The 27037-nt window shown below is 41.1% G+C and overlaps 2 protein-coding genes across 3 annotated transcripts; one reads left to right on the top strand and one right to left on the bottom strand.

The window, feature by feature from the left end:
• The first annotated feature begins 109 nt into the window (after positions 1-109).
• Positions 110-2438, top strand: fkbp14 (FKBP prolyl isomerase 14). The gene is made up of 4 exons (XM_054622154.1): positions 110-366; positions 856-1007; positions 1238-1365; positions 1509-2438. The coding sequence occupies exons 1-4, from the start codon at positions 170-172 to the stop codon at positions 1665-1667; spliced, it is 636 nt and encodes a 211-aa protein (XP_054478129.1). The 5' UTR covers positions 110-169; the 3' UTR covers positions 1668-2438.
• Positions 2439-3627: 1189 nt separating this feature from the next.
• chn2 (chimerin 2) lies at positions 3628-26842 on the bottom strand. Of its 2 annotated transcripts, none has more exons than XM_054621509.1 (13): positions 26460-26842; positions 18104-18142; positions 16385-16440; positions 14624-14655; positions 14269-14397; positions 13850-14120; positions 8994-9077; positions 7838-7922; positions 6432-6605; positions 6098-6175; positions 5748-5885; positions 5545-5650; positions 3628-4914 (listed from the first exon to the last, which is right to left on the bottom strand). In XM_054621509.1, the coding sequence occupies exons 1-13, from the start codon at positions 26506-26508 to the stop codon at positions 4743-4745; spliced, it is 1413 nt and encodes a 470-aa protein (XP_054477484.1). In that variant the 5' UTR covers positions 26509-26842; the 3' UTR covers positions 3628-4742. The 2 variants fall into 2 exon arrangements, with proteins under 2 accessions (XP_054477484.1, XP_054477485.1); XM_054621510.1 differs by having other exon boundaries at positions 14284-14397.
• Between the last annotated feature and the right edge of the window lie 195 nt (positions 26843-27037).

Here is a 27037-nt window from a genome sequence, read left to right as displayed (position 1 = left end):
CTTTGTAATGCATGTGTCCAATTGTAGAGGGAGGAGCAGAAGTGGGCGTAGAAGTTGGATGCCACGTAGTTGACATTCCTGCTATGTATTTATTTTAGGTGCTGCATTTGAAAGGTTTATATTAGTTTATTTAAAAAAAAAAAGTGGAAGTGAGCTCTTGTCTATCAAAATGATTATTTTTTCTAGTTGTTTGATTTTGCCCTCATTGTTTATGTTTGTAACTGGGGGGAAACTGCCAGAGCCAGAAGTGAAGATTGAAGTTTTGCATAAACCCTTCATGTGTTACCGTCAGTCAAAGTATGGAGATATGCTTCTTGTCCATCACGAGGGATTCTTGGAAAGTAATGGCACGCTGTTTTATTCCAGGTAATATTTAGAAACTGTGATAATGCTGCATGTGTTGCTGTGCAATTCTGTTACAATCCTGCAGGAAAGTCACACGTTGTAAAAAAGCAATACATGTATCTGATGAAGTGCAATATGCTACAGCCTGCTACATGTCAGATGGACTATCTGTGCCTCTCAAACCTATCTTTTCAAATATGCCTTTTTTTTTTTTTTTTTTTTTGCAAAATCTTAATTATTATCTTAAGTATTTGCCTAAAATTCAGAAATATTTGAATCCTGGATTAACCATGCATTGTGTAACTGTAACTGTGCATTTTATAAATAAAGTTTATTATTACAACACTTTTAATATCCAATCAGACCTCATTATTAACCACAGGACTGTCCTTAAAGTTAGGTGGCAGCTCTTCAACCCTTTATTGTACATATTTGTGATGTCAATTCTGTGTGTACTGGACTTCTTTTTTCTCAAAGAAAACTGTGATGGATCTTTGTTACTCTTGGCAGCCGCGAACATGGGGATAAAAATCCAGTATGGTTCACTCTTGGGCTTCGAGAGGTGCTCAAGGGTTGGGATAAGGGTCTGAAGGACATGTGCACAGGAGAGCGCAGAAAGCTGACCGTTCCTCCATCTCTTGCATATGGCAAGGAAGGAAAAGGTAACATAAACTAGACAAACATGTCTGTTTTAGGGGTCTTCTGACTCCCCCTGTCTTAGACCATAACATATCTGTGCTTCTATTCAGGGGCATAGCACAAAATTCTGGACCTTCATCGCATCCACTATTCATTTTTGCATCTCTGTAGAGCCTCCTCACATGAGAGCCCTGTGTACTCAGTCCCCTTTCCCCCCTGATTGTTTTACTTTAACCTTTTATTTTGTTTACAGGCAAGATCCCTCCGAGCAGCACTCTTGTTTTTGACATTGAGCTCATGGAGATCCGAAATGGTCCCAGGTCGCACGAGTCTTTCCGGGAGATGGATCTCAATGATGACTGGAAGCTCTGCAGAGAGGAGGTGTGAAATTCTTTTAATAATAGAAATGAATAATACATTTTATTTATAGAGCGCTTTTCAAAGTTCTCAAAGACACTTTACAGACGCTTTTAGACTGCAGACGCTTTTGTTGCTATGTCAATATCATTCTCTCTATGTTACAGGTAAGAAAGTACCTGAAGAAAGAATTTGAGAAACATGGATACTCCCCTAATGACACACATCATGAAGAGATGGTGGAGGACATCTTCAAAAATGAGGATGAAGATAAAGATGGTTTTATATCTGCGAGGGAATTCACCTACCAACACGATGAGCTCTAAAGGACTGATTTCAACTTTTTTAAACTAGGACTGTTTTTTTAATGACCTGAATTGTGAATTAGTTACTGGGCTTGCACTGATACTGTTACCACAAAATAAGTATTAGATATTTATTTTAAATATTTACTTTACTTGAACCTGTGTTCTGTAAGCAGTCAGCCTTGGTGAGGCAGTCCATGGATGTTACGCTGAGTGGTGGTAGTTTTTCTCTGTGTTTGTCTTCATTATTCACTAGAGGGCACTCTTGTCCTAGACTTTTGTATCATTTACACATTTCAAAACAGCAACATTAAACTGTCAAGGGTCCTTCTCTTTGAGTTTCTAGATTTTTGATTCTGGCAGATCAAAATGAGACTACAGTCACATTTGTAATTGCATGCCATCACGAGTGAATCACAGAAAAGTATGCAGTAGGTTTCAATCACTTGCTATGATGCATATTCCAAATGATGGATAACTATTAAATTCATTTTCACATTTTTCATATACAACTGTAGTTAGCCTAAAACAATCATGAAAATCCCTCAGTAGCATCCAAAATGTACATTTTGAAGGGAATAACATCTAAACTAAAACAGTATTAAATACGCAATGGCCTCATTGAACCCTGAGTAGTAAACACATTTTTTAGAGTTAATATTTAAGTTATTTGAGAACAGTTTTTAGAGGAGCAGAAAATGAATGGCAAACGCATAGCTCTGTCAAAGCTTACTTTTGGTGGGATGATTGATTACAAAAATAAAAATGTAAAAATAAAATGTGACTATGATTTATGTAAAAGATCTATAGTATCTATAATACAGTCAATCACAGGTGACACGTGTTTCTCACACTATAACAGGGAGAGCTGAAGTAGCCTATCAGCAGGCAGTAGTTAGGGTGGAATCAGCTATGTAACATCAACAGGAAGCACAATGTTTCAAAGGGCAACATTTTCTGTCTCGTCTTTTCCTGAAACCATACAAATAAATACGGTAAGATTTTGGTTGAGTGAATGTTGACAGCAAATATAAGCCTCCCAAGTTAAATTGACCAAAAAAAACATTGTCTGACGATGCAGAAGAGATAAAAGAGGTTGAAATATTTTTCCCCCATAACAGCAAATGGTACCATCAAACATATCAGCATCACATGCTCACAGTATTCCAGTATTGAGTATTAAAGCAACTGTAAGACATATAATATCACAGTTGCCCCATTATGTAGAGGTGCATGAAAATCCAACAATAAGTGAGAAAGGCTGTAACATAGATAAATACGGCTGGTGTGCATCTCAACAGTTATTTTAATCACTAACCTAAACTAGAAGTTAATCCAAATCAATTCCTTATATAAATAATAGATAAAGGAGGTACTATTATTATTTTGCAATCTTCTACTGAAATTACACTCTGATGAAAGCTGACATGGACCAGCGATGATCTCAGGAACCACAGAGTTCAGAGTGAGAGACAGAGAGAAAAAATGAAAGTAGCGAGCCAGAGTTTGAACATTGTGGTGCAATTATGTCTTCTCTCACAAAGAGCACCAATGTTTCTCTAACCAAACAAGTTCATATGGTATTTTGCTAAATTCCACCCTGATGACCAACCCTGCACATAAACTGGGCGAGTGGGAGGGTTAAACGGTTACACAGAGATTGAATATTATAGATAACGTCTTCTACCTAAAATGCTTTTTTATGGATACGGCAATAGCTATCACAGTAAGGTTGTTAACCACATACCTGTGATTCACTCACTGTGCTTCAGGCTACGAGCAATCATAAATAGCACAGGGCTGAGCCTTTCTTCTCATTGAACCTCTTCTACAGCTATCTCACTGCAGTAAGATTATGTTAAAAGCAGACAAACATGGTGAGATAGTACAAGAGGTCACACTGTTTTAAACTCAAGTTTTTCTTTGCTTTAATAAATCAACATTTGATAAATTACATTTGTAATTGCAACTGTCACAAAAATACATTTTGATCAAATGGATTTGTAGAAAGGATTTATTTAATCACATCAAACCAATTGTAAAATAAACATGCTCGGTACAGCTGTAGTATGACCATTTACTTCTATGGCACTGTGAAGTCAGTGGCAACTACTGCTGCACCGAGTGATGTTACTGGCATACAGAAAGAAAAAAAACCCAGATCATATTTTTCACTTAAAGATATCACAAATTACAGCATGTAAACAGAAATACTACAACGCTGGAACAGACATATGTGCAAAAGAGTTTTACAATATGCCTGCAACATGACATATGTATTTAAATGACCAGTATTTGATGCAGCTGTGTATTCCTCACCTTAACAATGAGTATGTTGCAAATAAAAATAGTAAATCCACCAAATGCTTCTTGTCTTTTTTTTTCTCGTGTGATCAGTTTTGTATTTAGACATCAATTCAACAAACATCATTCTCAACATTATATATTATTGTGACAAAAGAACATGATGCAGAGTAAAAGACAAAAATAAACATCTTTACAAAATAAATCTTTACACTTGTTGCAAAAAAGTGCTTCATGAGCGCCCAATTGTCTCATCTCTCAATTTTTAGTACACACAGTTAAAATATTGATCATTACATGATCAGATTTTTATCTACATTAAACTTTGAAACAGCGTTCCCACTAAAATCACAATAAGCACACATGTAATGTGGGAACGTTAACTAGTCTGCTGCTGTGTTGGTTCAAACAGCAACAGCACTGATTGACAGTCTGCCCGGGGCAGATTTCACACACCGCCGTCATCATGACTGTGTCTACGCCAGGTAGTGACAGTCTTCAAATTAAAGAGAGGAGAGAACAGCACTGCAGGGAGGTAAAAACACTGGATCCTTACCCAATATAAAAATGATGGTCTTGGTTGGCTATGAAAACCCAAACTTACAGTAACAAGACAATGTCAACACTGAACCAACTTCAACTAAAACAGTCATGCGAGTAAAGAAGCATTCAAGTTCAATTTGATTACAAACTATTTTGAAACTTCATTAGAATCAAGTTGGATTGAATTCCCTCTATGACAGAATAAATAAAGTCCTTCGTTTCTTTAATAAGGCCTGCATGCCCCAGTCCTTAGAATAAGACATCTTCATGCTCTATCATAAGCTGCACCACTAGTTTCTGCTGCCTCATGTCATTCAGGGTTGTCAATGCATTCTGCTCCGGTGGTTGCATAAGCGTTGGCCCATAGACAATCCCCAGGTTCTCGGAATTCATTAAATTGTCCTTCTCAAACTGTGTCACTCTGTAAAAAAAAAAAAAAAGAAGAAGATAACTAGACTGTAAGTAAGTACAATCTGGCAAAATATAAAAATAGCTAAATGTTTTTAAATATTTGAATCTGGCAAAATATCTTTATTTTCAACAAATCCCATGAAAAGACCTTAAACAATAAAGTGTCAGTCTCTCAATACTAAAAGACTTCTGTACTCTTTCTTTGGCAAAAACAAGTTAAACATATTATTTTTCAAACAGGCTAAATCATTTCTTAAAACAGCGGGGTATTGAAGTTATTTACAAATGTTACTCAAATAGGAGTAATTGCTCATTTTCTGTGGACTATATTATTACATTAATAGTCTGCGGATGACTATACAGGTGGTGCTCTGGTGAGTATTTATGGCAATAGTAGGGTGTATGTTGGATCTGCAGTGCACATTTTCATTGTAATGAAGGAATTTATCCTAAAGAGGAACAACTTTTTCACTTCTCTTTCCAGAGAAGATGCCATTGATGCAATACTTGTTAAGAGGAATAACTAATTGCTGTTTTTGGTCTTTGCAAGGGGTTTGAAGTCAGTTATTTACATAAAAGAAGTACAAAAAAATGACTTTTTTTGTTTTTGTATTGATGACTTGTGTGTGTGTGAACTGACCTCTTGAGGTGAGCCATCAGGTAGCGTAGGGTCTCATAGTGGGCGGGGGGGAGCTGCAGCAAAGTCTCATGGATGGCCTCCAGTCTGGATTCAGCTTTTGGAATTTCTGCATTACATTAGTTATACGATTAGTATCAAAGAACTGCAGGGTATCGGTAACACAGTAACGGCATTGAATAGCCCAGAGGTGGAGGAGCGCTTACTTGCAGCTTGAATAAATTTGGAGTACAAGTCAAAAGTAATGATTGGAATGGGAAGGTCTCTTAAGTAGAGCTTCAGAGCACCAGCAATGATGTTGATGTCTGCATAGGCACTGGCACTGATGTCAGCCTTTTCACCATCTGTTGATGAAAAAAACAAAACATGACTGACAAGCAATAATGTATACAATAATACATACATACATATATAAGGCTGAATGTTCTTGTGTACGTCACAAAATAACGGACAGTGCTATTTTGTGACGATCTGTAGCTGAAACAAGCTTCTCATTTAAAAGTATGAACCTGTGAACTAAAACCTCAGAGACCAAATAAATCTGATGTCAACAAACCTCGGTCAAAGGCAAGCCTCACTTCCTCTATGTGCTCTGAGAAGCCAGACACTCGGTAGAGACCTTCAGATTTCATACCTGCAACAGAAAATGAAAAGTTTTTGTGAGGATTATTTTTCTTCTCATCACCCTCCCTGCCTCCCATTCTGCACTAAAGGCATAACCCTCTATGGGGATATCAAAAGTATAGATGACATTTCTAATCATTGCAAAGTAATTGCAGAATACCTAAATGGTTTGAGTTAAGCATTTACTAATCAAACTCTATGTTCTGCTTTCATATTCTGAATTGATTGATAGGTTTTCATTGGATGATTGATTAACTGCATTCTACCTCTCAGCTCTATCTCTCGTATACACATGTCCACCACCATCGGCCGTGTCGTGTTATGAGCTTTGACAAGCGTGGTGAGGTCACAGCTGAACACTTTCTTTATCCTGCGCAGGTCCGGCTGGCAGTCGCTGGGAACAAGTTTGGAACACTGTTTGTGTACATTCAGCCCACAATCTAGAAGAGCAAGAGGGAAATGAAAATAGAGAGAGAGAGAGAGAGAGAGAGAGAGAGAGAGAGAGACAGATTAGTCTCAGACTGATGATAACACAACCATCACAGCAGGCTGAAGACAGCAGTCTGAAAAGGTTTCCCAGAGTCAGTGAGAAACTGCGCTGTCGGACGAAGGTAGATAACAGCGAGCAGTGCAGCATGGGTGGGGGCTCCTGTTGTAGTGTCAGTCACATGAAGCGTGCTGGACAGCTGGCGAGAGCAGAGTGTGTGCAAGAAACACACCTGCTTGTGTGGCGTCACAAGAAAAAAGAAGGTTTTGGAGGAGCCATACTTGTAGACGGGGCGTCCAACTGAAATCGTTCATCACAAAGACGTTTTAAATGCCTGAGCGACGTTAACGCTGGTCTGCTGATTGGGGTCCTCACTCTCAGTCAGTGCTCGCAGAGAGAGTGTAGCAGCAGATAAGAAAAAAAAAAAAAGGGGAGCTAGCCAGAGAGTGAGAGGGAGGACAAAAAAGTCTCTCCTGATTCACATAGCACATGAGGTGTCTGATGATACCAGCGCTTGCCTCTGGCTTATCAGCGTGGCAAATGTCCCAACAACAAACACTCTGTTTAGGGAGAAAGCCGCCAAGTCCACTGATGTGCACATCAGTTTTATGGTGTGCAGTGAATGAATCTTGTGACTATGGAGGTCACGAAAACTCCACTGCGCTCTCAAACGCAATCAATCACCTAGATCTGTTGCTATATTAGGTCCCGATTACGGTGTATTTTGACCTGTGTTTGACCTGCATCTTATTGTCATTTACATACTGTATTTGTAGTGGTCTGTTGGCAGAGAAACATTACTTCCATTGGCATACAAATGCCATCAGCGTACTGCATCACATGGCATCTATTTGCACAGTAACCAGTTATAAGGGAATTAGAAAAACAGCGTGTAAAAACATCTAGTTGCCTTTCAGTTGCTATGACTGTGATAAACAAGAGGGTTCAAAGAGTGATAGTAGTTATAGCTGTGATTATATAAAAGACTTGTTTGTCGCAGACACAACAGGAAAATGACCATAAAAGGGTCAGACTCCATCCCACCATTTAAAAAGACATGCATCTGAAACATCCGTGACAGGACAGAGTTAGCATCTGATCAAACACAACTTGTGTAATATAAGACATATGTGACATTCTTTGTGTAATCCATGACATGAGACTTCGATGATGGAGTGTAGTTACCTGAGCAGCGGACACCCTGGGCGATGAGGCCCCACATGAAGTTGGCACAGTACTCGCACCAGTGCGGCCCTCGAAAGGTGTGTACCTGGGGTTTAGAGAGGACTTGGTCATACATACGCAAACACACACATCACATATTGCAAGTCATTGCTGTGACCAGTCCAAACCGGAGCAACTCTCTTTTCATGTACTGGACAGAGATTACTTTGTGATCCCAAGCTACAGTGGATGGGACCCCTCGCCAAATGAGAGCATTTGTATATACAAGGCAGATTAAAGGATTTAGTAAAATGTGTCTGGCATCTGCTCCTGGGCAATCGGATACATGCAGGCGGCCACAGAGGCAAGCCTGCATGTCAAAATAACAGATGTACACCCACTGTGCACCCTAAAAACACAGCTAGGATGGCAAATGGAGGCCCACCTGCACACACACACACACACACACACACACCTTCATTGTTACTTTGAATAGGTTGTAGTAGACTGATGAGTGAAGAAAACATATGGCAGGTGGTAAGTGGATGTTTTTTTGTTCTTTCTCAAAGGGGAGTATACAAAAAGCTTGGGGTCATTACAACCTGCCTGTTAACTGAAACCCTAGATACAATTGCTAGAATGTTGAGGTGCCCAGAGGCAAAGTGACCCTAAATTCTCCTTTGAATAACTAAAAAAACGTATTTTCTGCTTTTTACACATGCAATGCACTTACACTCTCTGACTGAGAGTGGATGACTCTACATAGCTTTTAACTCTATAACTGTTTTTACAAAATCAGAAGCCTAAAAAATAAAAGGGATGTAAGAGCTTTAAAATCAATGCCAATCAATGTGCTCTGCTAATGGCTTGTGGTACAGTATATCCATTAGTTCCCCTCAGTGCATATGGGTCAGCTGCATGAGTTCACACTAAAACAGCAACATACACTTTATTTCTATGATGGGACGAGCAAACATCTGAGGCAGGCAAAGACACATCTGTTAATGCGTCTCTCAAAGGGATTACTTAACCACTGCAAAAAAAACAGTGAGTGCTAATAGAAAACTGCAGAAAAGTATTTGTTTTTTTAAGGTAATATATATGTAAATAAATATATAAAGTTGTCAGCAGCCATCAAACTGTCAAAAACTGTCAAACTTAACAAAAACCTGCTCACCTTGAAATTGTGTATCTTCTCGTAGGAGCACTGCTTCTCCAGTGTGTCTTTCAAGGCACTCCGTCGCACCAGAGGTGAGGATATCTGTGGACAGGAGGCCAACAGTTTAATAGGCTTCCACAGAAGTGTTCCCTTACTCCCCAGTTTGACTCCCAGAGCCAAAGCCAGCAGCTCCTGACGCTTCCTATCGTGTCTTTTAGCCTTGTGGGTAATCATCTCCCCTCCTCTGCTTTCTTCAGCGTCCATGCTCGCCTGGTCGGGTTCCCACAGACTCTCCATCTCCTCTGGGGAAAGATGTGGAGGCGAGACGGGGGCGCTGTGCAGCAGACGTTGCCGGCAACAGCCCAGCGCAGAGGTGGCAGCTACACTCCACTCCCCTCTGACCCAGGAGGGCGACTGATGACAGCCAGCGCTGGGTTGACTCTGCATCTAGTCTGATTCCAGAGCAAGAAGAGCAGAGGGAACGGGGTCGGTAGTAGGCGGCCTGAGGGCAGGAGTGTGCCTCACACAATGGCCCTCTTTCACACACCCAGAAAGGAAAGAGAGAGAGAGAACAGGGTCTCTGATAGGGAGGGGCCAGGAGGTTGAGAGTGCGGGTAGTGGAGTGCTGTCAGGACCGCTTCACACAGCTCAAAAGCTCTGAAAAAGCAGGATCAATAGTGCAGACGCCCTCTTTATAGCACAGAGCACACTCCCATTAGCACGCTGCCTTCGGGACACACTCCACTCCTCTCCACTCCACTGGAGATAATACTTTACTGCCAGCAGCTCTCAGGCAGTGCTGGGTCTCCTAAACGGGTCAGTCGACTGCTCAAAGACTGGCCAAAGATTCTCTGGTGTGACAGAGCCGGGGCTGTGTCCTCCTAATTCAAACAGATCTTGACCTCCGGCTGTGTCAGTAGGCTGTTGGAATTCCCCACTCTGCCGTCCAGACTGAGAGCTTCCAGACACTCTGACTGCAGACTACTCCCGCCAATCACAATCAATCCTCTCAGAAGACCAGCACAGCCAGACCATCAACTGGGATTGGGAGGGATTACTGCCATAATCCTTACACAGGGAATAATCCTGCAGTGCCCAAATCCAAGTAAAATCCCACAGCAGGCTCATTTGCAGGTCTGCAGCCATAACTTATGTTGGCAGTGGGGGGCTGTTGCTTTGTTCATGCTGAATTGGTGCCCATTAGCTCTGCTTGTAAACTACCAGTAAAGGGCAGCAGAAGGCTTTGGGCTTTTCTAATTAATCAAGAAGCTCTGTGCGAGGTACACAACACTAACAGCAGTGCAAACAACATGTCCAATAACAGAATAACAAGATTTATGCCAAACAGCTATTTTACAGATCAGCTAAGCCTAAACATGGGAAGACGTGACGAGAGAAGAAAGGTTGAACTAATTAATTAAACAGGGAAGAGAGGTCATGAAGTCAGTAAGCATGGGATTTGTGATGATAAAGAGTGGTGAGGCGGAGAGCAAAAAGACCCAAAGGGCAAAGCTGAGATAAAATGAAAGGATTGGAAGCTTACATACACAGAAGCAAAGTAAAAAAAATGCTGTGGGCTTTTTTTGTACCAGCTATTTCTTCTTGTCTCTGGCGTCTGGAGGCAACAGTTGATAGCTGATAGTTTAAAGAGTGACAGGACAGGTGAGGATTGTTGTCATTGTGGTTGGCATTCCTTGAAAAGACCTAGACATACCATACCATACAGTTCAGCTCTACAGCTCTGAGGGGGCAGATGAGGAATAGTACCCTCGGAGATATTTTAGCCTTAGACGTTGGAGGGAGGGAGGACGAGGGCTGCACTCTTTGTCTGCAGGCAGATGGCTTCTTGTCTCTTAAAGAAGAGCTTGGAAGAAAGGGCACAAAAGGTGGTCACACAACAAGCTCTGCTTTCTTTTCAGTGGCTTGGCCCTTTTTATTCCTGCAGGGCTTTGTGAGAGCACAGCTGAGCGGACTCTGTTGTGACCATAGAGTACATGGAATCATGGGAAAACGGCACAGTGGGCACCGACACAGTATGACAACAGGATACATCCACCCATGGCCCAAAAAGAACAGCCCTAACAACGTCTCTAACAAAAAGGAAAAAAAGACCCTCTGTTACGGGAAGAGGCAGTCAAAGATATCGGCCATTATTCGAAATGGACGAAATTGCCACTTTTGTCTTCAATAGGAACACTGAAGATTAATCTATTTTTCCGCGTCTGCAGCTGAAAATAAATAACAACTTCTTAAAGTCTGGAAATGTACACTTACAATGCGGCGCGAGGAGCATTTATACATTTTAAAACTAAAAACACGTAAATGGCTGTTTTTTTGCATTTTTATGGCGTGAAACTCTCGGGATAGAATAGGTAATTATCCCAACAGAAAACGTGACAATTTCTTTGGAAGTCATTTCAGAGCATGCGAGCAGACCAGCGTGTCAAGAGAGCCTCACTGAGATCAAACCAGGGTGGTGAGTATCAGGAGGAATGTGGCCGAGGTTTTGGCCGCTGAGGAAATTCTTGCACATGCAAAGAGAACTAAATTCAGGAGGTTGATCTACAGGTTGAGTCACCCCCCCCCACCCCCCTCCCTCAACCCCTGGGAGCATTTTAATTACACAAGAATTTGCAGTCACAGCAATATGGTGGTATCAACCTTACACCGAGTAAATAACCGTAAATGTCGACTATACAGTGAAGCCACTGTGGCTGTAATGCTTCAGGGCGTGGTTGTGTGTAATTGGTAAACATGAAGTTCAAAAAGATACCACAGATTCGAGCCTTAAGGGCCGGCTCTCTGCTTCTTGGACACATAATATTCGTGCAGACAGAAAAGATTTTTCTCCCTTGACTGGCAGGTTGTTTTCAAACGCTGTCTGACAAAGTCTGCCATCATCACAGCTGTCACTGACTCAGACCCTTGTGTATGAAACTTGGCAAAAGGAAAGGAAGGAGGAAAATGAAGTCAGTTTCACAAAAGTACTGACTATGTGAAATTTAGACGTGCCCCAGATTTACTTGCCAAGTGGAGGTTAATCTGAGGCTGCAGTCCACACATTTTCAAAAATAATTGCTGCAACACTGTTCAGTAAAGCACTGTGTTGAGCAAACATAGGTTAGTCTGTGTGTCTAAGAGCGTTTGTGAGGGCGGTCCACTGCTCTAAGGCCTTCCTAGAGGTTGGTAGTGGCATGTAGCTCTGAGCCTATTTGAAACCCCTATAAATCTGCTGCTGACTGACCGATGGCCATTAGGTTAAAAGAAATGCAGCATTAATGGCTTAAGTTTCAAGCTACAGGGACCAAACTGAAGGCTGATGATATTAATACTGAAACTGATGCTCCTGCAGGGCTGCAATGTGTCTGTCACGTACTGACAAACTATAGGCTGACATTTTAAGGACAAAGAATCCCCAAGGCGAAAAAATCTGGTCTTCAAGCTGAGACACAATAAGGACACAGCAGAAGAAAAAATAACGAAGGAGAAAATATTAGCATCCGTTAATAAAAAGAGCTGGGTGTGAATCTTAGTGGCATCACCAGCACAAAAATGGAGGAGGAACCAAGTTAAGGTTGCCACCTAGTGGAAGGATAGTTAGGATTCTTCTCCAGAAGGAAAACAGAAATTCCTCATTCCTCATTGATAAATCATTCACAGACTTTTATCAGACAGCAGCTCACGAGTGCCAATGAATACAATATGTGATTTGTCTCAGCCAAGATCAGTGTGTCTGATATGCATGGCAGGCAGAGCAAAGTCCCAGTCCCCTAAGTCATCATTACCTCTCAGTAGACGCAACCAAGCATGGCAGCAGTGAACACACCCAAGGGCTACAGGGATAATGTACGTCTCATTCACAGGACAAAGTGTCCTCTCAGTAGCACTCTCATCCTAAATGTTCAGCAGCATGGGAGTAGATCATACTCTTGGTATTCTACAGTGTTAGTCACAGGGCAGAGGGAAATGTACCAGATAAAGTACATGTACTGAGATGATGAAGTGTGAAGTTTATTCTAAATGAGATATATTGCTTTAGAAAAAAGTAATATAATCGTCAAATTACACCTGGCTTATTAAAAGGTAATATATACAGGTAATCAAAGTCTTAATCAAGGGGATTTTGTTAACAATTTGAAAACATTCTACAAATATTGAATGAAAAACTTCAAGTTACGTTTCAATCAAGTATTTTTCTTTAAGTGTATATGGATAACTTTGGAATAACAATGCTCTTGTTTGAATGAAATAATGAGTGAGCTCTCTTTAAGCATTGTCCTCTCAGAGATACATCTGAAAATATAAATTATGTCTAATTGATTATTTTGCTTTTATTCACTGAATCACCAGTTTTTTCTCTAAAATGTTAGATAATAGTATAAAAGGCCCATCACAATTTTAGCAGGAGCTAAGGTTACATCTTCAGTTTGAATGATTTGACCAAAACTCTTTTTTTCAAGCAGTAGCAGAGAGTGAGAGGAGAAAGTCAATACCACTGTCATGGAGCTTGCCTGGTAACCTCACAGCGACAACGAAAATCAAGGAAGTTACTGATCCCGGCCAATAAATGTTGCTTTAACATATTTTATACGGATTAAACAAATAAACGTATCATGTTAGTCATCCCTAGAGGTGCTGGTACGTATATTTGTCACCTTTGTTTCCAGTATGCTAGGTTGGGCTATTTGATTATCAACATTGATGACTCTTTCAAATCATTGAGTCATCATTTTCACTCTACATAGAGAGCAGGTCGGCTACACAACAGCATCTGTGAAGCAGCTAGGTAGATACTTTATCTCTGAACCTTTCAAATAGCCTCTATACTGCACACAGAGGGACAGTACACTTCAATGATCGGTCATAAAACTCACCTTTTCATCTCTCTGGAAGGTGACCCTGCGTGGTTCTGTGCGTCCACGGCTCAGCCTGTGCACCATCTTGTCCTTGAGCAATGAGGTGTAACCAAGATGCTCGTAGATGGGGTTAGTGGTCATTTTGGCGATGTATTCTGCCGCCTTGGTCTCGATGTATAGAGTGATGAGGGCGTCCGTCACAAGGTCATGGACCGACTCAAACCTCTTCTCCCCGACAAAGTGCTTCCCGTCATAGAACAATCTGTAGTTGAGGGTCTGGTGCCCAAATCTGGATTGAGATACATGAAGAAAGAGGGATTTGAGACCAGCAGAGGTGGAATCGGTTGAGCGGTTGAATGAAAGAGAACAAGGTGGAGACTCAGCGAGGACTGGGCTGCTGATACGGCCGACCTTTCAGGGGACTCTGTGCTGCTTACTGATGGTGTTGGTACCTTAAGGCCAAGGTGTGAGTCCCTGGCTGTCTTTGGCTTTCCCTGATGAGGTAAGCACCCTCTGCTCCCGCCAGAAGCTCATCTGCATATTCCCGAGAGATCATGCCATGAAATCTGAAAAAAAAAGGAAAAGTTTAACTTATCCTCCGATGTGATTTTATTCTCGAATACATAAAAGAGAAACACATACAGACAAAACACACATCCACCCACTTAAACCCAAACCACATCTGCTGCAAGGCAGTGATGATAAACAAACCCATCCTCTGCACACAGTAGTATTTATAAAAAATAAAAAAAAGGCTTAAAAAAACAATGGGAGTAACAAAGTGACACTCACTCTCTGCCGTAGTATTTGGGTCTGTTCTCCATCTGTAAAGAAGAAGAAGACATATTGGCTGGAGCAACACGATATGAAGGCTCAATTAAATGGCTTTGCGAATTGTTCTTCCAGCCTGTGTGAAAGATAAAGGACTACACACCAGAGGACAGATTATCTCCATGTGTGCCCCGCGTCTATTCGCAGCTACCACACCATAAAGCCAAATCACAGAGTGTGGAGATGAATTAGAGGCAGTGCAAGCAAACAGCTGGTGATAGATGGCCAGCTGCAAAGACTTAATATTTAGTGTGTTACTGTGTCACGCTAGGGTGTGGAGTGTGTCTGCATTACAAACCAAAGGAAAAAAACAAAAAATCATCTTTTACATATATCTTACATTTCTATTAAACACATACTCTTTCCATTCACCTTTACAGATGATGGTGTAGAATCTCTTTTTAAAAACTCAAAGTTATGATCATAGCGGATTTGGTAGTGTGTAAAACATCATTTTGTACTTTAATTTAACGGGTAGCCACTAATCTCACACAGCCAGCCCACAACTTTCATTTTCCCATCACAGCGTGGCAAGACCCGAAATAGGATGAGACATGCGTCATTTCTGCTACAACAGAAGCTTGACAGTTCTCTGAGTGAGGGCAGTTACAATTATAGTAACTTGTTCCTTAGCTTTATTCAAATAGCTCAGGGAATAAAGTCTCTGCTGTCAATCAAAAGTGGTCTGGCTGTTTGCCAAGTTACTCTACTTGTTACTCTTAAAACAATAGTCAGGTGCCAATATGAACATTGAAACAAGTTTTTGCTTCCGGTTTTAAGTCCCTCTCAATCCCTTCCTGTTGTGCTTCCAATGTAAGTGATGGGGGATAAATCATCATTACTCCTTCTGTGCAAAAATGTGTTCCTAGGTTATGGGACACTATTAAGAGGTTTCAGTTGTCTGCGTCAACTTATCAAGTGGATATCATCCAAGGTTGTCGTATAAGTACAACACTTTCTCTTTTAAGACATACTTGGAAAACTTTGATTCTATCCTCTCAATCTTTTAGGTAGAAATGTGCTAGCTTCATAACGGATGATTAGCAGTTCTCTTCTTCAGACAGAAGGAGACTAAATTAAATACATTTCCTAAAGGCAAAGAATAAGCCTTGCAGTTGGAGGAAGCAGTGAGTCGATCCCTATAGGTTACTGATTGGTCTGGCCACCAGCTGCTGGACTCAGTCATTTCTCAGTGAATTTTTCCAGGCTAAAACTGGAGAGTGAAAACTGAGTTGGTAAAATGCAGTGTGGCTGTATGGCTGTTATCTGTGAACTTGTAGACAGGTTTTGGAAGCAAATGGAAAGAACTCTTAGAAATAAGGTGGTTCAGTTTGAAACTGGGTAGTTTATTGTCACATCTTTAAGTATGAATAATGCACTATAAATAAAGCTTTATTATTATTATTATTATTATTATTATTATTATTATGATTAGTATTTCATTTCAACCAAATAGAGTAGTAATGCTGAAAAAAATGACCCAGTTAATCAATGAGTCATTGACAAAAAAATACCAAACAACCGCTGTTTCAAACTTCTTAAATGTGAGGGATTATTACAGGTTGTCTACATTGATTTCATAGACTATCTGTTTGTTTCTGAGAATGTGACATGTTATTATTAGTTCATATTTTACAAACTAAACGTTTAATAAAAATATGAAGCCTAGCATTTAAACCCAAAACAGTAGGCTATTGTATACAGATCTACAGATGTACTGACCTCCTGAGGACATGTGATCCTCTTTGGTCTCGGGGCTTCCTGCTGTAGTTGGTACACTGTTGGAGAAACACATGAATGTTAATTAGGGCCCTCTGCCCCTCTGAGCTATGTACACAGCTACAAGTTGTAATTACATGCATTTTGTAGATTTGTTACCAAAATAACAGGAAACTAAATGATGTAGTGCAGACGCCGGACATCAAACAATCTAGCTTCTGAGTGCAGCTCTGACAAAGGTACCACAGGAGCCATTAGCTTATACATGCAGGGCTAAGCAGTCAGTGGTTTACATGATAGGAGCCATTTATCTGTAATCCATTTGTGTGAATTAAGACCTGTTGTGCACTAACCTAATGTGCACAATACTGGAAAACCCAAATACTAGCACTTATAAATACAGACATGCTGCAAACCCAGGCTTCTCTGTATTAGATGTGCTTAACGTATTGAAAATTCAAAGTAAATCAGTAAAGCAAAGTGAGAATGGAAGAGGGATTTGTGCCACTCAGAGTAATCACCACAAATGCCTCAGAAGCCACACGAAATAAGTGCATTAGAATTAGTGATCATAAAGTGAGAGAAGACGACGCAATGCTGCCGTTTCCATGAACGAGATGTCTGTCAGGATAGAAATATTACCACAACAGAGGAATACGTAGCTGAGTGAGCTTCCTTTCTTCGTATCCAATGTTTAATCCTTCATCTGTCTAGAACTTGATTTTGTCTTTTATTTGACAAACTGCCACATTTCCAAACCAGTCTTTATATAAAAATGTCTTTATTGTTTGATAATTCTATGCACTTTCTGGATGTGGTATTAGAGATACATGGCAGTCTCTAACCCTGTGAGATGTGGATGAGGAGGACTGCACCAGTGCCCTCATTTCTAACAACCGCTCCGGTGTTACAGCAAAGAAATCGCTGTGTGAGGTTGAGCTAAGTCTTCACGACAGCAGATTCTCCAGCCCGGGGAAGGAAGACTCCTGACTGTGAATTTTCATGTTTTGTCAGGCTGACTTAAGCCAACCAGCAAGATCTGGACATCATCCATTCCTGTGACACAGTGAGCGCTAAAAATACCTCAGGAGAGGACCAGAGGAGTCAGGAGAGGATGTGAGACTTCAGAAACCCAGTATTATTGGGAAATTATACCGAAGAGACATTTAATTACAGGAAAAAATGTAAATAAACGCTTTAAATGTAAATGGTTATACTATAATCACTGTAAGGACAGAAGCAGTGTCCAGCTGAAATAATTTGTGCTCTGCTCTAACAAATGCACCACATATTTTCTGGGGAGTCAACCCATTTCCTCCCACATGGCGAAAACATTGTATAATGGAGTGGGTGTCATGAGGACCTTATTTCAGCTGAGCCTATTTGCAGGTAGAAAATCCCATTTTCCCCGGATGATGGTAACCTATTTTACTCAGAGATCAGGAATCCGCTGCTGTGTATTTGTGCATGTGTTGTGTAGGCGAGTGTGTTTGAATGTGTGCCTTTTGTGTGTCTGTGTGCAAAGCCTTTTGAAACCTGCAGTGAATCTAATTGTACCATATACAACAAAACAGGTATAGATACCATAAAATGTGTCTATGTTATTTTTAGATCACAAATAAATGTGCCGTTATTTAAAAAAAAAAAAAACCAAGGCCAAAATTAAGGTCAAGTCAGTCACAAAAATAGCTAATCAGCATATAAAAAGAATGCATTACTCACAGTAGGACTTCCATATGGGCGGTTGGTAATCCTCAGGGTCTGTAAAAGACAAAAATAAAGCAGGTTTCTGTTATTAACCTCACAGTGGTGTTAATAGACTGTGCCCTGTTTTCTGTTGCATTAAAATCTCCGGTTCTAAACGTTTCCCAGTGGACTGACTGTGAGCCCTTCGCCATGATTATGTCACTGTTGTTTATCTCTCTGTTATAATCACGCATATGGCTTCCCTCACACTGTGCAGCTGCCTCTTGAGATGCACAAGTAAATACACTTCTAATCAGTGTGTCTGCTTCAAGGACAATCAATATAGATGTCTGTGTGTTTCGCTAAACATCGTGAGGACACACACCTGATCTATATTACCCACCGGCTGTGTCCCGAAAAAAAACACAAGAATACAAACACACCAATCATAATGAATGCAAGTAAATACAATTTTCATCTCCCAACCCACTGTAGGACTTTCTTTTTGGCAAACATGGAGGCTGATTTATGATTATGTGAACACATTCCTGAAATATATGATGGTGCTATTATATTAGCATGAAAAGAGTTAGAGAGGTGATGAAATAAATGCCTTGTAGCAAATGATAATTTAACCACTGGGGAAAGTGATGACTTGTAATAAAATGCGTCACTACTCGAATCAAAAATGTGGCAAAATTTGCTACCGTTCTACACTGCCAGTAATGTAATATAGCGCCTGGCCCTCATAGCAACATAAATTGTGCAGCATATTTTTACTCATAATATAATAAGATGTTGACAAAACATTTAGCTACATCTCAAACCACTGCAACTCAATAAGATACTGGTAATCATTTGATTTCTTCCACAGTTTGTAGCACTTTTCTTAACAAGTTTTGACCCAAAAGCAGATACATTTATTTTTCATATCTGATTGTTACTGCACAACTTACATGTCCACACAGTGAGACAATCATACAGTATAAAACATGGTGGTCTACAGCTATCACATAGGCGGGTTGACGGTAAATACCAAATGCACAAAATAGCAGACAATAAATGATTAATCTGCCCCTCAGATGTTTAGTGTAATATTCTTCATTAAACTCTCAGCACCACTTCTGAAGGACTCATTTGACTGTTTGAATAATGAATCATGTTGGTCCAGAAGATACATGTTGCTCATTTATAACATTCCTTTGCACTCATCAGCAGATCAACGACACACCCCTCTGAAAGAAATAAAACACGCTTAAGAGGGCGTGAAAACCAGTGAGCACTTGTTGGAAGTCTGCACTGACGTACGGGCCGCAGGATTGTGAAACTTACTCACATTAATGGCATCAATGTTAAAACCGTATTGCTAGTTCTCTTTCAGTCTCTGTATATTCTTGTCCTATATATGTATCTGTTTAACTGACAGCACTTAAAGAGCAGGCAATCAGAGTATTTCCTTCATGCTGTCTTCTCTGCTCACTGCAGCAGGAGGCTGGTTGCAACCTTATCAAAACACACCAAATGCTCATCATTGCTTCTCATCGTAATAGCGCTGTTACCTTGGAAAGAGATGACATTTATTACACAAGAAAGACAAGATAGGGTGCATATGATCAAATGCTCAATAATTATGTAAATTAAGGAAAAGCAGCTCTCCTGAGACGTGGATGTTGTGAGAGTAAACACTATTGCTAAAGCCGTCCACACAATAATGTCTGCCTTCAAATACAAATAAATAGGCTTGCGGCTCAGTTAGCTGATGTGTTGCCAAGCTGCCTCAGAAAATGTATTGTCCCAACGCTGGAGCTTTGTCACTGTGTATTGCACCCGCAACAGTCTGAAAGATTTATTCCACTGCGGCTTGTTTAAAGAATGCGTTTTCATCTGGTCGGCTGCCAAATACTCGCTTTTCAATCTGATTCATTTTAATGACGAATGACATTTCAGTCTGGAACTCAGCAGCAGCTTCGGCTCGGAAAAGGGGGCTCTTAGGGGTCGATGCTGATGCAAACACCAGCACACACTTACACACACACGCAAATACATTCGGCTGCACTGTACATACACATTCTCAAATAAACACACGCATATGCACAAGCACAAAGACACACACACACAGGAAAAGAACATCAAAAAGAATTTCTAAGCAGCTCGGAGTTTGTGCAGTGTCTGATGATCAGGGAGAATTTAAAATTCTGGAGCAGCCAAAGGGATTTTTTCCACCCAAAGACACAGCTATTAATCGTGTTGCCCTCCATTACTCTCCAGTCAGAAGCATTCAATAAAATAATTACCAACGGCTGTTTGATTTGATGTCAAAGAGAATATGAGATGAATGAAGATCAAGCTCGCCTTAGACGTTCATCCCCTGAGATAACGTCTGCTCTAGAGTCTGTGCATATGCAAAATAAAATATATATATAAATCTACGTCAGCACAAACAACAATACCTTGTGTCGAGGTTGAACGAGTGCACAGCTGACAACAGGTTTAGAGCCTTTGTAGTGTCTGTGTAGAGTCATTTCATTTATCTTGGTAGAATAATGTCAAGTCCAAAGCTGCGACAAAAATATAGATTGTGTTTTATCTTGTAACAATACATTCAATGTCTGTTTTATCAGGCAAGCAGAATTGCTTGTTTCTCTACAGGCTCGTAAACATACCACCATAACATAGAATGGTCTTCAGGATTTGGACTTGAGAACTTGAAAGCTTGGCCCCTTGATGCACCAGGGGAAAGGCTTTTTGAGTACGAGACAGGGATTTCTCTTCTAACAACCTGGATTGTGCCAAAGAGAGATGAGCTCATGCTATTTCTAAAATACAGAAACACCAGGATAGCTTTGACAGAGTTCATTGGGAAATTCTCTTTGAACACTACAGACAGAAATAGTATTACTCTTTGTGAATTTGAGATGTGTTCTGTTTCTCAACACATCATCTGCCAGTAGAAGAAAATGTATGCTGGACTTCAGTGATAAATCATCTATCCTCTCCTCCCTGTGCCAGTTACTAATTAATACTAGCTGTGACTTCAAGGTCCAACAGCAAACATACCAACTATGAGTCACACAGTTCAATGCACTATATCTTCTATGCTGTCTAATGGCAATATTCTAGCATACATCTATCCTAGCAGCTAAAACAAGAGGTCTAAAACGAATCATATGTGTGACTGTTTTTACGATCATCTTGTCAGGATTACAGGTTTACACACTAGTGGAAAGGAGTCTCCTTATTATTATATTCCTTTATTGATCCCCATGGGGGAAATTCAAGTGTTGCAGCAGCTCAACTACACAGAAACAGATAATAAATACACAATAAAATAAAAATAGAATAAAATAAAAAATAAGAATACAAATAAAAAATGTACAGTATATCCACATGGGGGGGCTGGTCAGCATGATGACAGACTGTGGTCTCTGCTGTTGTTGTACAGTCTGATGGCAGTGGGCACAAATGAGCGTCTGAAGCTCCGTCCTGCTCTTTGGTAGAATCAGCCGATGGCTGAAAGAGCTGCCCAGCTGCCACAGTTCCTCATGGAGAGGGTGAGAGGGATTGTCCAGGATGGCTCCGAGTTTGGCCTTCATCCTCCTCTCACCCACTGACTCCAGACTGTCCAGCTCCAGACCCACCACAGAGCTGGCTTTCCTCACCAGCTTGTTGAGCTTGTTGGCATCTCCAGTCCTGATGCCACCACCCCAGCACACCACAGCAAAGAAGAGGGCGCTGGCTACCACAGACTGGTAGAAGAAGAGGGCACCACAGACTGGTAGAATGCCTTGAGCAGTTTATTGCACACATTGAAGGACCTCAGCCTCCTCAGGAAGAACAGCCTGCTCTGTCCTTTCCTGTAGAGGGCGTCAGTGTTGTGTGTCCAGTCCAGTTTATTGTTGATCTGCACCCCAAGGTACTTGTAGGACTCAACCCTCTCCACTTCCCCTCCCTGAATGAAAACAGGGACAGGGGGGCTTCTGTTCCTCTGGTAGTCCACCACAAGCTCCTTGGTCTTGCTGATGTTGAGCTTCAGGTGGTTGTTGCTGCACCATGTGATGAAGCTCTCAATCAGTCCTCTGTACTCCTCCTCGTTGTCCCTGGTGATACATCCAACAATGGAGGAGTCATCGGAAAACTTTTGGAGGTGGCAGGAACCAGAGTTGAAGCGGAAGTCCGAGGTGTAGAGAGTGAAGAGGAACGGTGCCAGTACAGTTCCTTGGGGTGTAAAAACGTACATGCACTTGCTCCTCTATGTTGGGGTTGAGTTGTCTGTCTGAAGGTGAATTAGTTTGTGGTCTTTTGTTTGTCGTTTTTCAGTGTGCCGGGCGATTATGACAACCTCTATGACCCCCATCTCTTCTGGTGACCCTGAGGGTCATTGTTATAGAGACCTTGACTGAGCAATGATGATAATGATGACCTAGTTAGTATGGATGCGCTGCACCACAAACACATACTTCACCACAGCATTTTTACTGTGTTAGCTAAGAGTATTTCTCTCCGCACTGCTAGAGCTGAACGAGCCACTCAGAAAAAATGGCTTTTTCAAATATTGGGCTACCTGGAGTATTTAAATGACTCCACACAGACTCATGTCTGGAATGCTATGAGCTACTTCTTCTTGTATTTGCATTTTTCAATACTTTGATGTCCTTGAAGGATAAGAATAACCCTTATTGATCCCAAGAGGGAGTTATGAGGATGCATACCTGCAAGACCTTTGCAGGTCTAGCATTTTTTTTAAATAATTTGAAGCTTTACAAATTTTTCATAAAAATATTCTAAAGTATATATTAATTTATTCCTTCAAAACATTGCTCTCTAAAGGCCCTGAAACCGACGGTGGGATAAGGCTTGGCTAGGGAAGTAAAGAAGTAAGACTTGAATTGGCCATTCGTCAGACTTATAGACATAAAAGATAATTCAAATTATTACTATATATTTAAACTACATACAGAAACAACACATTCAGGAGAACTCAGATGCAGATACACAAAAACACACACTACCGTGTCAGTGGGATGCAGCAGAGCTGCAGCAGGGAGACCATCTGTGTATTACACTGGTCCAAAACAAGCATTTCAACACCGCCTCAGTGCTGACCAGATAATATGTGACAGGTATGCAGTGTGTATCTGGAGTGTGTTTGTGTGCTACAGGGAAACTGTTTGTTTTTCTGTCAACATGACATTCCCTTTTATCTGACACTGAGAGTCTGTTGATGTAATTAATACAGGGTTGACTACAGGGATATGTTAAACCAGAATTGAAATACTTGAGGGACCAACTCCCCCTCACTGATGCTGCAAAACAAGCACATCTCAGTCAGTCAGCACACATGACACAAATCTAATCCGACATGATTTACACTGGTTTGGACAAGAAATAGATGTGGTGGAAAGATTCCGAGGTGAACTGCAGCATTTGCCCAACACATGTGCCGGATCGTGTTGAGCAGACAGCTTCTCTGTAATACATGGCTGTAATTCTGCCTCCCTGACCAATTTAGTCATTTAAGGCCAGGAGCTCAAGGCATACTTCCATGCCCTATCCCTCAATTTACTTTCAAAGCTTTATTTCCTGGAGCCGTCTGGCAAATGGTGTGCTGCCGGTACAGTACATGCTTAAATGCCAACCCGTGCCAAGAATGTGTAGGAATCTCCCTAAACTAGACGAGTAGGCACAAAATATCTTTCCAGTGAAAGGAAGAGATTGCAACATATGTGCTGCAATCGTGTTGCAATCCTGTCAGTTCGTAAGTTATTTTATGACTGGCCTCAAATAATTTAGAGTATGTCTACTATTATGCATAGAGTGGTGCAGGAATGGGTCCCAAAACCCGACTAGTCTGCCTTCACAATCTTGTGTATTTTTGTGCTCATGCGACCACGGTGTAGTTCATTCATGGCCAAAACGTTAGCTTTTTACCTCGGCCATTGAATTTACACTTCAAAAATCATAAAAGTGATGTTCACTTGTGCAGATTATCTTGCTGAACGTGTAAAACCTGTAAGTATCATAAAAGATTGTTGGCCAACCATCTTATTTTCTGCAATAATCCAAAATGCATTGTTTTTTTGTTGAGGGAACCAATGCGATGCTAATTTCAGGGTTGGCCTACAAAATAAAAATAAAATCCCTGCACGATTCTATTAAGGATGCAGTAATAGAGTGAGTGTATATAACACAGTCTCTACATTTCAAGGTGGTTGGTGTACATACCATTGTTCCTTCATTTCAATAATTTGCAGGAAGTACAGAAATAAATCAATGTCGGCTCTCATAATATAATCACTGTTGCCACTATCAAAAACTGATAATCAGCACATAAAGCTGCCATCAGTGACACAAGCTAGATTAACTTTATTTACACACTCTGCCCCAAACAACAGCCTCCAAACAAGATTACTAGATAGAGTTATCATCAGAAGCAGCTGAAATAACTACACCCAAAGCACTTTGTTTGCAGCCAGAACTGACGACCTAATATGGAGCAGAAATTGAGCCGAGGTTTAATTTTTGAGTCATATGCCTCATAGACAAGATTATTCAAATGTTGTGTCTGACTGCCAAAGAGCTCCGCATGAAAATAATGATACCCTTGTGACAACCACTCTATCCCTGGCAGCAGCGCAGCTTGTAACCTCTGATAATTATATTGAGAGCCCAAAAGTAATGACACCCCTCCAATGCCACAGAGAGAAAAGACTTTCCTCTTAAAGCAGCAGTGGTCAAACAGTAAATCCGCTGCTTTCGGAAACGCACACATGAGATAATGCTCTGAGAAGCATGTGGTTGCCACAGGCTATATCAACGACGGTCTGTCCCTCCCAAAGGGCAATCCCTAGAGAAATGTGACTCTGCTGTGTGGTGTGGTTGGGGTGCAGAGAGGGTAAGGAAGTAAAACAAACATTATGTAAACTATACAATGTCCTCACCCTGTAATAAATTTATAACTTTGCCATGCAGTGTTCAATTACATTTTTTTTTGCCGGAGGAAACAGTATCGCTGCACATTTTCTAGACTCTTCCCAGTAAAATGTAAAATATTGGTGGAAACAGCAAACATAAACAGAAGTGCTGAGCCTAGTATTATAAACAGCCTTTCCCTCCCTTGGTCTCTCTCACACACACACACACACACACACACACACACACACACACACACACACACACACACACACACACACACACACACACACACACACACACACACACACACACACCTTTCTGGTTGTTGGCAGGGCTGCCACATCAAACAGTGCTGTGATAGTGGAGTTGTACTCTATACCCTGGCAAACATGAGCAATGTGCAAACATGAGCAATGTGCTTTAGGGATATACAATGGCACAAGCATGGAACTGCTATTTAATTCTGGGTGTGTTTGAACAGCTGTTCTCACTCAATAAAAATTTGAAATAGATAATTGGTGCGACTCCTTTACATGACATTAGAGTCATTTAGCAGACGCTTTTATCCAAAGCGACTTACAGTCAGTAGTATGTTACATATCATTCACCCATTCACACACTGATGACAGGCTACCATCAAGGTGCCACCATCAGACTCTAACTAACATTCATCATCCAGTCCACACCGATGGCCTTCAGGAGCAACTTGGGGTTAAGTGTCTTGCCCAAGGACACATCGACTGCCGAAGCCGGGTATCGAACCACCGACCCTCTGATTGGAGAACTACCTTGCTCTCCACTACGCCACAGCCGACTCCTCAAACTATACCAAATGATAATCAAAGGGATTTCACTGGAGTTTTGTGAACACTGTGGCAGTATGAACTTCATGATGTCATCCGTATTAGGAATTTTTACAATGTCAGAGAATGTCCCAGTCTGGTGCTGGACTACACAGACCAAAGATAATCCTTACAGTCAGCCAAGTGGAAAGTCAATAAGTGGATTATGGAATCTAATGATAATATTCAAACCCAACATCACACTGACCGGATCTCAATCCCTCTGAACATAAAAGGTGTCCTTTCCCTCCCATGGGTACACCTCTGAACCCAGATGTAACTGATGTGATGCATTAAATCACAGCAGCCACTTAAACAATGTGTTTGTTTAATGCTTACCAACACCTGTGAGATTGCATATGTTAGGGGTGGCTTTATGCATGATAATAAAAAAAAGTTTGATTTAAGCTTAATAAAGACAAATATTTCAAAAGCACACGGTCAAGCAAAAATATAAAGTCCCCACAAAGAAATGTCATATTCTTATTATTATTAGCCTATTATTAGTAATATTATCTCATATCTTAGGTGAAACGTGTCTAGTTGTGTGTGTGTGTGTGTGTGTGTGTGTGTGTGTGTGTGTGTGTGTGTGTGTGTGTGTGTGTGTGTGTGTGTGTGTGTGTTATCTGAACTCTTACCGGAGGACACAGATGAACCAGAGAGGCTGGAGTTGCTGGATGCTGCCATCCCTCAGCCCGTTCACGGCTCGGTTATTCCCGTTTGGAGGTGCGCTCCCAGCAGCTGGTGCCCGGCGGCGGTGCCTCCATTTCACTGACGGCCCGATGTGCTTCACCTGCTGACGGCTCTCCAGGTGACTATCTCATGTCTGGTCTCGACCAGAGCCCGAAAGCCCGTCTGTGTGAATCCGCAGATCCCTTCCTCTGGGCTGGGTGAGCGCCTCGGTGAGGAGCTGCCGCATTCACTGAAGGTGCCACTGATACCAAAAAAAAAAAAATATATATATATATATATATATAGTCAGACAAGCCACAGGAATACACACCATGGATCAGTTTCTCCAAAGCATTCACTGGCACTGGAAATAGAGAACCAGTAGGTCTGGATTGGTGTCATGCAGGAACCCCTCTATGGTTTCCATGTGCCACTTTAAGGATGTGATAAACACACTCAGCTGTAGACGCGCCTTCTTAAAGTGAAAGTTTGGAGTTGGGTTGTAAGCAGAAATATGCCCCAAAAAACTAAAGACCTCAGTTCT

The sequence above is a fragment of the Anoplopoma fimbria genome, chromosome 20 (genome assembly GCF_027596085.1).
Source record: "Anoplopoma fimbria isolate UVic2021 breed Golden Eagle Sablefish chromosome 20, Afim_UVic_2022, whole genome shotgun sequence".
In the NCBI taxonomy this organism is placed as follows: domain Eukaryota; kingdom Metazoa; phylum Chordata; class Actinopteri; order Perciformes; family Anoplopomatidae; genus Anoplopoma; species Anoplopoma fimbria.
Note: the sequence above shows the minus strand (reverse complement) of the source record. Positions and strands in the feature narration are given on the sequence as shown.